The sequence below is a fragment of the Neophocaena asiaeorientalis genome, unplaced genomic scaffold (genome assembly GCF_003031525.2).
Source record: "Neophocaena asiaeorientalis asiaeorientalis breed wild unplaced genomic scaffold, Neophocaena_asiaeorientalis_V1.1 scaffold404, whole genome shotgun sequence".
Classification (NCBI taxonomy): domain Eukaryota; kingdom Metazoa; phylum Chordata; class Mammalia; order Artiodactyla; family Phocoenidae; genus Neophocaena; species Neophocaena asiaeorientalis.
The window spans coordinates 1466375-1481223 of NW_020172589.1; the positions used below are offsets into that span (position 1 = coordinate 1466375).

General features: G+C 41.9%; 1 protein-coding gene across 1 annotated transcript in view; it reads left to right on the plus strand.

Annotated features, from left to right (window-relative positions):
* The window catches only part of HTR4 (5-hydroxytryptamine receptor 4), a 158649-nt gene extending 148401 nt beyond the window's left edge, over window positions 1-10248 (plus strand). Inside the window, exon 8 of the mRNA XM_024738255.1 lies at window positions 8497-10248. Within this exon, the coding sequence (XP_024594023.1) occupies window positions 8497-8587 (91 nt within the window). The 3' untranslated portion in view covers window positions 8588-10248. The remainder of the gene's footprint in view (window positions 1-8496) is intronic.
* The last annotated feature ends 4601 nt before the right edge of the window (window positions 10249-14849 follow it).

The following is a 14849-nucleotide window of genomic DNA, read 5'->3' on the forward strand; positions in this document are numbered from 1 at the left end:
AGACCTGGACTTCTCTGGTCTGAAGGTAGTTAAGGCAGGGTCCCAACCTAGAGGAAATCAGAGTACTGATGAAGCAGTTTAGTGTTACGGCTAAAAGCATAGGACTTGGCATTTGATGGACCTCAGTCTGAATTCAGGTCCTGCCACTTTGAACCTGCATGATCCTGGGCAGGTTACTTGACCTCTTGCTGCCTCAGTTTCTTCCTGTGCAAAAGTGGAAGTAAAGGTGGTTCTTGCCTCATAACACTGTTATGAGGCTGGTGTGAGATACTGTACATATAGAGCCTGGGATAAGTAACTTATTGATATATTGTGTTCTCCTTATCATAATCATCATCTTAGTAGGCAAAAAAGCAGGAACACTAGGTTGGGAAGACAAGGCTTCTTTTTCTGGAACACTGGTGCATTGTCAGAACTGGGTCTGAGGGGAAATGGTTTGGGGTCAAAATCATCATAATATCCTCCTCATAAGGTACAGGATAGTTCCTGAGCAATAAGTTCAGAAGAAGGAGGGAAATTACTTCAACGGCAAGGATAGGGGAACTGTGGGGAAGGCAGTGAGGCAGAAAGTTCTAGCTTCTGTGCTCCAAGAAATGCTGTGAAATCATCTCCAACCCTTGAGCAAGGAAACCTGGTGGATGGCTTCTGGTTATATAAACAAATATCTGAGTGTGCTCTGGGTTATATTCAACCAAAGAGCCAAGAACCTGCTTTTTACCAAGTGATTTCTGAATTATTTTCTCATTCTCATTTTTTACAAGGTTCTTGGAAACATTTCACAGTTAGAATTGTCCTTGGAGAGCTTTTTGTTCTCTAAGAAATGGGTGAATCTATATTTTGATAAACCTGACAAACAAATATATTTGGTGCCTACTCATGTTCCTTTTATTCTTTTCAAACTTTTATTTCCTTTGCTGGCTTGTATAATGGAATTTTTCTTCTATTTGTGAATTTTCATTGCCTGCTTAGAGTTTCTGACTTTGGCAAAAGGAGTGTGTGTGTGTGTGTGTGTGTGTGTGTGTGTATGATTGTCATGTATAATAACTAGTTGCCTAAGAATAACTTGGTTTCTTGGTCCAGACGTCACCATCTTTATTATCGTCATCTTAGCATCTACCATTTACTGAACACTGGTTTTATATGCCAGCCATTGTGCTAAGTGCATTACATGTGTCATCTCATGGAATCCTTAATATAATCCATGGAGCAGGTATTAAAATCTCCATTTTACTGATGGGGAAATTGAGACTCAGATTAAATAACTTGGCTACTGTCCTATAGCTGGTGAGTGGTAGGCCAGGATTCTAACACATGTTCACCTAATTTCAGAGCCCTTGCTGTTAACCACTAAGCTGTGCTCCTTGCTAGTTAATTAAAAACTCTTGAAATAATGCAGAACTTTTGATTCTTAGACATGGAAAGGGCTTCAGAAGTGGTCTGGTCAAGTATCCCAACCAATGCAGTGATCTCTTCTACAACTTATCTAGTAGGTAGTTGTCTGTCTCTCCTCCCAATGAGGGGTAACTTATTATCCAAGGCAAGACATAGGCTGGGTTGCAAATTATAATTTTTTTTGCCTCTGGTTTTCTTTTGGGACCATGTGTATAATATAACCATAGAGAGAGAAGCTATTTCATGTGTATCGTTTAAGAGAATGTTAAGGCCATTCAAACATGTGGGATTTTAAACTGTCAGTGCCAGCTGGATTGAGCTGTAATAGAATAGCCTTGAGCAATATAGTGTGACTTGCAGTGGGCAGATAGTGAAGGGCATATAAAGCCCTTCTTGCCTGACCCAGTCTGGTTTTCCAACTCATTTCCCTCAACTCTCCCCCGACCTAACTCCCTATGCAATAAGCATGCAAGATTGATCAGTTTTCCCTAGATAAATAGTGACTTCTCCAGCCTCTGGATTACTTCTGCTGTCTCAAATGCTCTTTCTCACTTTGCTGCCTGGCACAAGCCTACTCATTCCTTGAGGCACAGTTCCAATATGAGCTCTCTCAACTTTCCTGATCCCTACCCCCTGAATATTGGAGCTAACCACTTCCTCCTCTGGGCTCTCACACCTGCTTCTCTTTTTCTTGGAGGCTCAGCTCATCCTGTGGGATCTTAAGTAATTTTATGCACTTAAAACACCCTCTGCTCACCTGGACAGCTTCTCGAGAGCAGGACCTTTCCTACCTGCAGTGTGTAAGAGTCGAGGGTGCCTGTTCAGTGAAGGTGCACATTTAGTGAAGCTGGTACGATAAGACTCTGTGTTGGATTTGCCTGGTTCAGCTGGTGGCTCCACCTCTCCCTAGATGATTTGACTTGGGCAAGTTACTACGCCTCATTCCACACAACTTGAGGCTGTAAATAATAAAACCTATGTGATAGGATTGTTGTGAAAATTATATGAGATAATCCATGATTAGTTTAGCACAATCACTGACACATAATAAACGCTCAATTAATATTGGCTGATATTATCACGGATCCATACTTTTCTCCTACATATTTTTAGGTTCTGTCATATCAAAATAGTTCAGCAGAAGAAGCAGGCAGACAGTCTGATCCCCCAGACTCAAAGTTCCAGTCTTTTATTTGTCCTTTAGGAACTGTGGTAGACAGTGGAAAAAAGCCACAGAAGGAAATTGGTTTGACCTTAATTATATGTGCACATTGAGAAATAGAGGTGCATTCGGATTAGAATAAGTCATGCGTACTGACTTGATCTTGCACTTGAGCGTGTTGAAACATGGACATATCTGAGGCTGGTGGTGCAATTAAAGAGCCCCTGAGAATATGTTTTGTCCAGAGCTACAAGGTTAGGCATTCCAAACTGTGCAAAGTTAGCTGTCTGGGGTTCTTTCTGCAAGCAGTACAAAATAATAGAAAGATCCCAGAGTTCCCACCCTGAGGATGCATTGCTTTATGTCCTTTATGTCCTTGTCAAGACACTGTCCTCCCTGCAATTAAGTTTTCTCATCTGCCTGCTATTTTCACAATTTTTACCCATATCAACATTCTGCCCATGCTATTATTTACTATTTATCTTTAAATACATTTTTAATTTAAATAAATCTGTTTGTAAATGAAACTCTCTATTATGACCTTAAGTGAAAAATCATATAGAGAAGATGATTTTAAAATTAAATACAATGGGGCTTCCCTGGTGGCGCAGTGGTTGAGAGTCCGCCTGCCGATGCAGAGGACGCGGGTTCGTGCCCCGGTCCGGGAGGATCCCGCATGCCGCGGAGCGGCTGGGCCCGTGAGCCATGGCCGCTGAGCCTGCGCGTCCGGAGCCTGTGCTCCGCGACGGGAGAGGCCACAACAGTGAGAGGCCCGCGTACCGCAAAAAAAAAAATTAAATACAATGAAAACAAAACAAATTATTATTATTTGCATAACTTTTTTACTATTAAAATTTAATAATATTGTTTGCCAAAGTCTCTGAGTCAAAGGCCTGCTCTCCATTTTATTAGGTAGTAGAGAATTGTTAAAGGCCTGCTCTCCATTTTATTAGGTAGTAGAGAATTGTTAAAGTCAGAGTGGGGCCAAACTGAGTACGTCTCTTTGAAATGAGCAGAATGAGTGAAAGAAGTATTGGATCTCCTTACTGTGATTCAGATTGTTTAACGTTGTGCCTTTTTGTTTGGCATATCACCTGTGGAAAACATCCCATGTTTGGGAAATACTAGATCTTCCAGAGTCAATATTCTGTTCTGGTTGATAGTGATCTAAAGACAAATGAAGAAATTGGCCTAGGCCATCACCTTTTGAGCCATTGAATTTACTGATAAATTAGTACAAGTTTATGTGCTTACTGTTTCTAAACAGTTCAGTTAGTTTTTATCAGCTAATTGTAACCAAGCATTCTATTTTTTTCATCACATGAAAAACACCTTAAAAAAATATTGCTTTGTGCATCTCTTTACATTTTTTGCCACCTCATTTTCATGATTCATCACCAAGTCTGTTCTCTTTTCATCATCAGTGTCATAAAAGCCAACAAATACCCCTTGTCCACTTTGCTAAAATGGACTCTTTGCATGCTTGTCAGTGCTTCCTTTCTGATCCCTTGTGCAGAATCGCTGAATGTCTCATACTGCTAGCTCTGGCCCTTCCCACTCACTTGTCCTTTCTCTTACTGCCCCCTGTCTCCAGTGCTAAACTGTGCCTCAGGTGTGAGTAGAATAACTGGACATTCACCTCCTCAGGGAATCTTATACTCCCATGTGCCTAAGAATTATGTGAGAGCACTTTTTAAAAATGCAGATTTCTGCCCTCCCCATCCCACCCCTGCCCTCTCCCCACTCCCCACTCCCCACTCCCACTCTCTTGTCAGAGGTCTGATGTGGACCCTGGGAATCTGTATTTGCCATAAGTACCCAAGATAATTCTCATGCACACAGTCTCTGAACAATTTTGTGAAAGATGACTTAGCTAGTGATCTCTCTCATATTTCCTCTTTTTCCTTCTCCTCCTCCTCCTCCCTCTTCTTCTGGAACAAAGGAAATTGTAACTGTTTCATCAACCGTTGATATTAAACTTCATCACAAAACTCTTCCCACTGTACAAATGATTTCCATGTTTCCCAACGGACAGAATTCCTGATTTGGGAGGCAGAACACCTGATTTATAGCACTAGATCCACTGTTACCTAGCAATCAATCTATGCCCCTACATTGTACCTACTTTCCTTCCTTACAGGTTTGTGTTGAAGATTAAATGTGGAAAATGATACAAAAATGCTTCATAAATTGTAGAGGATTTTACTAAAACTATTAAAACAAGAAGCTGCATCTTAAGTCTGTTAAAATATCAGAGATTCTTTTTTAATGATGTTTTGCATCAGAAATTTTGAGCGGCTCTGCCAGTGTTTCTGATCAAGCATGTGTTTAAGGAAGGACGGTTGTGGTCTCGCTGCATTTTAAGTTGTGGCATCTCAGGTCTTCCCTATCCTATCCTAACGAGATACATTTAACAGCTTTGCAGTGTAACTTCACAGATTCAGAAATTGAGGTCTTTCAGATTCTTTAATCCAAATCCAAAAATTATCCTCCCTGTTTCCAGCAAAACCTCTTCCCTCCACACAGAATATAAAGTATCAGATACTAACAAAAGAATATTAAAGCCAAATTTGAAGCAATTACCCACAGCTTTGGAGAACAGTCCCACACACAGCTGGTACCCAATAAGAAGGTCTGTGTTTGTCACCCACCATCTCTGCTCCTCATAGAATCAGAATGTCAGAGCTGCAAGGGATCTTACAGATAATCCTCCTTGTTTAAAGAATGGGGAAAATGAGGCACAGGAAAGGGACTAAGTCCTCAGAGGCATGCATGGATGGAGGCTAAAAAGGCACTGGAATCCAGGTTCCTGTCTTCTGGTTTATTGTTCACATTGCTGAGTTAGTAGGGTGGCCTTGTGGCTGAAAGTGAAAGGGGCTCACTGAGTGTTAAGGCCGTGCCTCCTGACTGTGATTCATTGTGTGGGTTGAGGTCTCTCGGGGTGCAGCATATTGCACCATGACTTTGTATCCTGAATGAAGACCTAAAAGGCAGATGATATTAAATTGTTAACTGTGAGCAATTAGACTAGTACAGGAGTGTAAACTGAGGCTGACACAGGCCAACCAGGACACAAGATCACCCTAGCATTATTCTCAAGTCTCCTTTTTCCCTACTTAAAGGGAGTTGGTTGTGAGTCCTTCATGGAGTTAAGAGGCTGGGCCATTTTCCTTTATTCATGACTTCTCTCCTTGGCAAGGGCTATATTGATGTTGTCTGAATAAAAAGGAGTGGTACCAGGCACCCAATAGCAATTCTGCAGAAATCTCAGTCTTTATTTGAATATTTGGAAGGATTATATGAGATAACCAATATAACATTTTGGAAACACTTCCCAAAGAGCCTCCTCCTTGATCCCCAACTGCTCTGGAGCCTTCCACTTACCCAACTCAATGCTTCACTTTAGCCCAGGTCTTCCTGCTTTGTCTTCCATCCTCTCTCCTCATTCTTCATTATGTTTATTCACTTAGCCCCTTCCTCTGCTCGCTCTACTTTCCTCCTGACTCTGCAGGTTCTTTTTCCTTTTCCACCTAGCCTCCCTGGTTCTGAATCACAGAAAATATATACACCTCTTGGCAAAGATAAAATTTTAGTGAGTAAGAGGGGTTAGCAGGAAAGAGTCCCATATTAACGTCCCAGTTACATTGTGTTTCAGTAAGAGGAGGAGACACATCATACTGTAGGCTTCCCACGGGAAGAATAGATATAATATACACCCACATACATATTCCTTTTACCCTGAGTCCATCATAGTGGGACAAAAAGATGCTAGAGACAGCAGAACATGAACACTGGACTTAGTGGTGGTTCTCAAGATGATGAGTGACAGTGTATCAGGACAATTCAGAGCCCAGACTTTGGAATCAAAATTGACTGGAATGTAAGTCTGATTCTGCCATTTATTAACTGAGTAAATTTGAGCAAATTATTTAAACTGAAACTCAGTTTCCTTGTCTGTTAAATGGGTTTAAAATACATGAATTAATGGATATAACACACTTAGCCCAGTGCCTGGCACACAGGTGCTGCCCTAATGGGTGGTGATTTTTATTCTTGCTAATAATGATAATAATTATGATACAAAGGGAATTTGGCCAGTGAGAAATGAGAAACCCTTCCTCTCTCCCTCCCTCCCTCCGTCCCTCCCTCCCTTCTTTCCTTCCTTCCTTCCTTCCTTCCTTCCTTCCTTCCTTCCTTCCTTCTCTCCTTCTCTCCTTCCTTTCTTCCTTTCTATTCATTCATTCTTTCTTTTAATAGATATGTTCAGTGAATAAAACGGATAAAAATGTGGGGCATATGTAAAGACATTAGGCCACATCTTGAGTTTTCTAGAGAGCTTATACTTGAAGAATGTCATGTGGAAAATCTGGCAGAAGGAATGTATAACCAAAGATGAATCAAAAGGTATGTTTAGAGCAAGTAGAAAACCCAGAAATAGCTCTCATTATTTAGGGACGAAATCTTGCATATTCTGCTTTAGTAAGAATAATCTTGCAACTGGAAAGAAGAGAACATCACAGGGAAAAAGTTGTTGCCTGGGATTGATGGAAAACTTTTAACTGTCTCTGAGCCAAGATGTATTATTTCTCACGGGATTAAAGGAACTGGTTGATAAGACCTCTGACTGGAGCTCTTTTGTGGACTCAGGATATGATGGCAGCCTGGAGACCAGTAAATATTGTCCCAGTTCTTAAAGAAAGATTAAAGCTCGACTGCAGAAACTATAGACTCATAGCTTGAAATAGACCTTATCAAAATTCAAAGACAGTTATTATACAAATGATTTGTATGCAAGAGTCAGTGTTGTTTCATTAAAAAATAATTCATGCCAACTAATTTCATTATCTATTAGGACAGATTTACTGCTTGACAGAGACATTTCAGCAAAGCATTACACAAAACCTTCCATGGGTGGGTCCATTCTCAGGCACACGGATTGTTACCTGTCTGCTGGGAAGGCATTCTGTGGTGAGGTACCACAATTCTCTGGTTTAGCCCTCTTCAATCAGTAGTTTTTTCTCTTGACTGAAGATTGAAGATCTAAGAAGCAAATGATACTAAACTGAAAAATCTAGGTAGCAATAGATTATCTGATCTTCCTATGTGTTGGTAAAATCCTTAAAGTCTAGCTTGAGTCAGTGCTAGATAATCCTATCTTGAATGTTGAAATTGTTATGATTTAGAATGATCTCAATTGATTAAAATGATACCAAATCAATAAAGTGAAATTAAACTGAGAAACATGTCCTATATTTTGGCTAAATGAATGAATGAGTGAATAAATAAATAAAATAAACTGTACCAATGTAATAAAGAACCACAAGAATTGACAGCTCTTTGTATCAAAAAGATAAAAGTTGGCAATGAGTTTAACATATAAGCCAATAGCATATTACCATTGTCAGAAACGAACTTAATGTTGACTGCATTCATAGAAGTAAACTAAATTGATGATGAAAAGTATGTGACATAAATCAGGCTGACTGTGTAAATTTGGGCTCTTTCCTGGTACTATATTTCAAGAGAGATAATTATAATAAGGATTGTGTTTAGAGGACAGTGCCCATTATGGGCAATAATCTGGAAACCATAATATATAATGAAATATTAAAGAAAATGGAAATGTGTAGCCTGGAGAAGAGAAAACTTGGAGGATATAATTAGTGGAGGGAAGAATTTTGAGTGGGCCTGGAGGGCATAGTAGTTCCACAGGGTAGAAGCTGTAGGAAGGCTGATTTTGGCAGAACATTAATAAGCTCTCGCCAGTAACTAAAGTTGCTCAAAAATAATATGGCCTGGCCGGTCAGTGGAGATTCCTAAGCAGGGGCTAAACAACCACCCATCTGCATGGCACAAGGGGCTTTCCTGCAGTGGGTGGGCTCTTTCACCAGCCTATCTGTCCATTCCAACTCTGAGGTTCTGTGATCTTCTCCCCTCTCTAGGGATGCAGTGGAGTGTGGTGGCCAATGGGAGAGTCAGTCCCACCCCCCAACAACTTCTTCTTTGGTGGCTGCTCAGCCCAGTGACACTTAGACCCCTGGGGCAGTGACCCTGAAGACAGCCATCCCTCCAAGAGAGGGCCAGGTCCTAAGCTGCTGCTCGTGCCTGACTGCACCCGGTATTCTCTTCACCCAGCATTCCATCCATTGGTGCAGGCACCCCATGCCCATTGGGCTTTTCCTCCAGGATTCCAGCAGGTGTCAGGGGACAGGAGGGCTCCCTTGTTCACTGGGGATTCTCCTCCAGAGATCCCCCTTGAAGGGATCTTTTTATTTCCTAGCACTCCCTCTTCCTGGCTTCATAGTCACCCTGGCCTCATAGTCTCTGTTGTCCCCAGTATATCCCCTTACTGTGCCTGGTTTGTCTCACTCATGTTTCAAACACAATCACTCACTGTGTCCTATCTCAGTCATAGATGTCTGCAAATATTCCTTCTTTGCTGTGCCTGCTCACATAACACTGTCAAAACACATCCTCCCTGCACGTGCCTTGGTCAGAGTTGCGTTCCAAAAGCGTGCATCTCTTGCTTGTTTGTGTCTGTCACAGCCATGTTCAAACTACTCACCAGCTCATCTGTGTCCTGCTCTGTGCCAGACACTAATACACGTTCCTCCCAGAATGTGGGTCCAAATGTGCATCCTCCTGGCCAGCCCCCCATACCAGTCACAGACTTCCACTTGCTTTACCTTATGTCCATATCAGTCCTTCTCTTCAGGACATGCTCCATTTATTCACCACGGAAGAAACAGGGCAAAGATCCTTCAGAAGAAAACAGTCTCTGCAGCAACCTCGGAGGGAAGCTGAAGACAGCTCCCTACCAGTGCCATGGCCTCAGGCCCTCCTGCTGTGAAATGCTCGCTTTCCTGGAACAAATCCTCTCCTAAAGCGCCTTGGGCAGGGCTGGCGGCATCATAGTGTTTATTGAAAGACTTTGGAATCTTTCGCACGAGCTTGTAGCAAAGCCCATGGTACCAATTTATAACCCTTGAATCTGGCCTTGCTGCTCCCAAAGGAGAGAACAATTGGAGGCGCACACTGCCGAGACTTGTCACTCACTGCAGTTTCCCCAGGTGGAGGAGGCAGAACCAAGCAGCGCTTGGGGTGGAAAGCAGTGCTTGACTTCAAGTCAGAGGACCTGAATTCCAGCCCTGGCTCCACTCCTAACGTGGGAGATCATGACCTATGCCCTTCCATCCCTGGACCTCACTTTCTGCATCTGTCAACTGAAGTTTGGACCAGAGGATCTCTAAGATTCCGTTCTGTTTCTGTGACAACAGGATGCTGCCATAGCCATCAGCTACCTCAGAAAGGTGTGACCTGCCTGCCTTTTGACTTTGTTTCAGAGGAACTAGCCACATCATTTGGGCCTTCTAGACCCTTGACCTTGCCAGCTTTGCCCTTCAGATAAACCTGGATGTCTTTCATTCAAAGCTAAGTTCATGGCTCTTGCCACCTGCCCCAGAGTGAAGGTCCCAGGGAGGTAAACGCCACCACATCCTAGAGCCATGTGAGGTTTCAACTTTGGTCTTGGCTGTGATTTGATAGCATCTCATGACTTCATCATACTGTCCTTGTTCCTGCTGCTTAAGAAGTCAGGTGTCATTTCCATTGATGTTTACTTTAGTTCTGGAATTGCACCAGACTGGAAAGAGACTTGGAATGAGGAAGAGAAGATTGACCCAAACCATCCAAATACAAAAAAAAAAAAAAATTATGTGCCCTGCAAAGGCTTACAATTTTGTTGTGGAGAAAGTCATTCCTTAGGGAAGGGGAAAAGCCTCTAATGAGAAATGTGACTCGGAACTCCCAAATGCTGTTGAGAAAGACTGCGCCACGCTGAAATGCTCCTGGTGTAGGCTGGGGCTCTCACTGGTCAGTGGAGCAGATTCATCTGGGGACCTATTCTCGTCATATATGAAGAAAGTTTATTTAAGTCCTTACTTGCACATTGACTCTGGATGGACCAATCCCCTGTGCTTTTTTAAGTCACTGTTCCTCTGCCGTCAATGAGATTGGGGCATAGGAGGCAACCACCTTTTTGAGGATGATGCTTCTCTAATACAAAGGAGGGAGCAGCAAGGCATTGAGCCCCAAGGCCCTGAACCTGGCAGTGAGACTCACACTATCTGTCTGGCGGCTGCACACGCTGTTCACAACCTCTGTGAGCACACAGTAAGGATGGGTGCAGCAGAGAAGCAGCACGGGCACTAAATCAATTGCTGACTTACTGTGTGACCCTGAACTAATAACTGGACCTCTCTGGCCTCAGAAACAATCTCTCCTGCCTACTTCACGAAGTTGCTGTGGAGAAAAATAAGATAATTTTTGTGAAGATGTTCTGTAAATCATAAAATGACATTCTGTTTATTATGACTTTGGGTTACTGTGGATGCTCCTGGGCGCTCAAGGACTAAGAATTTCTTCACCAAGGGGTGGACCAATTTAGAGAGTGAGCTTTCTATGTTGAAAAATAATACCAAGGGATCATCTTTTTGGGGTCCATTCTTCCAAATTCACCCCTCTGCATCTAGTTATTCTAGGTTACCCAAAACACACAAACATTGAAAATTTATACATCACAAACACTCTTATTTGAGGGGATTTTGTTGTTCTCAAAGTAAAGAGGTGGATGGAGAGAGATGGGGACTACAGACTAACTTTGGTGAGAATGAGTATAATTTTTCATGTAACTTCAAAGTCACATGGAATAAATTCAAATGCCTTTTTGCCATGAAAACATTTATTTAGAGGAAAAAGACTTGGGTCATCGAAATTATCCCCACCCTCTCTCTCTCTCTCTCTCTCTGTAGAATCCCCTGTGAAAAGAACCCTCCAACATAAATCAGATCGTGAATGACCAGCTAACAAGAATGTTACATGAAGAGTCTACTAAGATACTGAACCAGATAATTTTGAGATTTTTTTTTCCTAATCTGATAGTCTATGTAAATTATTGTTAATTATCGTTTAGTGTTATTTAGCTAACACTTTAATTTTGTTTACAGTTTTAATAAAGCAGAATTACAAGTGGGGCCACTCATACAGTTTCTAGCAAACTGAGTCCCTTTGTGTAATCAACATATAAAGTACATGTGTGCCCATTATACAGAACATGGAACTTAATTATATAACTCAAAGGCTTACAAGTTTTAATGATGGTTGTAGTTTTGGTTTTATGAAATTGTTAGTTATGCTTCTGATTTATTTGAAGCTAAAGTTTTGAAGTACTAGGACCCCTGATTCTAATTTGTTTCTATGGAAAACACCCTTGGCTTTACAATAATACACTTTTTGATGCGGTTTCCCAGAATGTGTTCTAGGAAAAACAGGAGCCTACAAAGACTTGTTTTTTTCATTGATAAAGTCTCTCTATTTATTGATAAACGTTAATAAATTACACATGTTTATATTTGTGCATTCTGTGCGTGTTTAAGAAATTATATATGGAGGGAAATATAAAGTCTTAAAACTATTAAGGGAATTTTGAGTACACAATAAAATGCCAAAGTCAATTCCATGCCTCAGTTCTGTGCAGCTTCTCTGTAATCTCTGTAGCCCAACTCATCCCTCAGAAGCTTTGGGCGTTTGAAGCTGGAGAATTTTTCGTCTCCAGTATCAGGTTCTCCTCAAGGTAAAGAAAGAAGTCCAGGACTCCTAGATAATGTAATTCTACCTGTCTGTCTGTTTGCCACCTTCGTCAGCCTCAAGTGCTAGGACAGATCTCTTACATGGGTGATCCCAAGAGCAGGTGATGTGGTAGCATTCAACCCAGCCACACTCAGGGCATATGCCATAGGAGCCATTCAAGTCAGCTTGACAGTTGTACTCTCTATTCAGAGGTCTTGAATTGAGGTTATTAAGCATGTGCCTCCTTTTTCTGGTGTCATGAACAATCCAGGATTCTGGAGTCCAACTCCCTTGCCATGGAGCTCCTGGGATTTTAGGCCTAGAGTACATGTCAGTGAAATCCAGGTCCCAACTCTTCTGAGTATGGGGCAATGGAAGGACCTCTATCAGCAGTCAGGGGCAGGGTACTCACCCCAGTTCTTCTGTTCAGTCCTTGGGGCCACCATCAGCTCACATATGAAATGAAGAGAGTGGACAAGAATTAGGTTTCAAATCCAAATACTTTCTTCATACACAAATTCACCTGGAACTCCACTGCAATAGGTCGGAGCAGGTGGATCTGGGTCCCTCATCTCTACTCATTTTAAGCCATCCAAAAGCCCTAGGCAGCTGACCAGGCACTCTCCACTGAAAGTCTGTGATGGTGCTCGGCTTCCCCTCTTTCTTAATTATTCTAAAAGCATCGTAAGACTTCTGTGAGCTATTTCTCCTGATGACTTTCCTCGGGCGGGATCACACCTGTCCACTTATTTACAGCACCTCTTCCTGCATACAGAAAATGCCTCATCTCCTGAAACATCCATCTAGAATGACAACCTGAGCCTTCACCTCCTGTGAAGTATCTGCTGTGTCAAGGCAGAGAACTAGACCTCAGAAACTCGACTAGCCTAGCCTTGGATGACTATACCCTTTTTTGTTTTCCTTCCAAATTGTCTTTCTTCACTTTGTAGCAGTCATTCTCTGGACCCATGCAAGGGGGAGGAATGAACACTGATTTAGTACTCACCATGTGCTAGGTGATTTCTGTGTGCTACGTAGTTTAATTCTGTCAATGTTCAGAGAAACATATTTTTCAAACACCTACTGTGTGCCAGGGCCTGTTGCCAGAGGTCCGTTAATAAATAAACTGATAAGATCTCTGCTCACTCATTGGGAGCCAGAAAATAAACAAGGATATATATATATATATGAATTAGAGAAGTTTAGATACACACAAGTGCTATAAAGAACAAAAAAATATTGAGATGAGGCAGGGGTGTGGACGTTATTTGGGACAGTCAGAAAAGCTTCAAGGCGGTCAGCCCCTGTGACAGGGGACAAGAATGTTGAAGAGGAGTCAGTCATGTGTTAATCTGGGGGAATATTGTGTCAGGCAAAGGGAACAGCAGATGCAAAGAATATGAGGCAGAAATGAGCTTGGTATGTGTGCGTGGCACTCAGTGAATGTGGGGAGAGTGGTAGGAGATGGGATCAGAGAAGTACGTAAAAACTGACAATCCTGTGGTAGCTTCAGTTACCATTCATCAGTTCCTTACTATGGGCCAGGCTTGGTGGGAAGCATTTTAAATGAAACCCTGCAAGGTAAGTATCATTTTCCCATCACGTGGAAGTTAACCTGGAATATCCCCAAGAACAGAGATTACTTGGAGCCAGAAATGGGGAAATGGAACCCAGGCCCTGCCAAGTCCAGCCTTTCTCCCCAGAAAGGCTGAGGGGACTTGATCCACCTGAGGCCTGTTCCTTTTAGTACCAAGAACCATCCTTGAAACAGATGAATTCTCTACTTGTCTTTTTCCTTTTGCTTCCCTTCTTTCTCCGTGGAGTGTTGGCTATCTGTAAACAAATGAAGATGCATTTATACAGTGATTCTTCATTGATTTTACATATGCTAATTCCAATAGCACCTAATTGGGAATAAAAATCAATTCTTGACTAGTCAGAAAGTGATTTCCTATAAAACTATTCATTTCATCAGAAATTAGAGGAAATTCAATCTGGTTATATAATCAGTAGATTTTCCTCGTGCACTTTTTTATCTCCATCCTTCTACAGCTGATGCTATCTTCATCTGGACTGGGGAGTTAGGCTGTAAAACACAACTTTGAGCATGACATTTCCTGGATCAAAACCTCCAAAGGACTCCTTATTGCCAACCAGATCTGGGCTGTCCGTAGTTTTCTAAGTCTACTATTTAGAGTTTCGCCTCTGGTTATTCCTCTTTATCCTTACAAAGCAGGCAGTCTGCTCCGTGTTCCCCTCACTTGCCCTTTGCATTTTCACCTTCAGTTTATTGGTCCTTCTATTCTTTCCTTTGGGCGTACGTCTCCCAGCATCTCTTACATGGTCTATCTCAAATGCCACCTTCTACTTGAAGTCTTTTCCACCCTCTAAGACAGCATGAAGTTTTTTTTTTTTAATCTATTCCAATCCCCAAAGTACTTTGTTTTCTGCTATGACATTTTCATATGCTTTTCAGCGTGGTTCATTAATGATGCCTATTCTGAACTTCCCTCCTGGATCCTGGATTTTGAGCTCCTTGAGAACAGGAGCCAATTCGTACCGATCATCTTTTTTTCCCCTTTTTCTTGTGCCCAACGCAGGTTTTTATACAATGAAGCTATCCAGTAAATTCACTGAATTTACTTATTTGGAAGAACTTGGAGTTTTT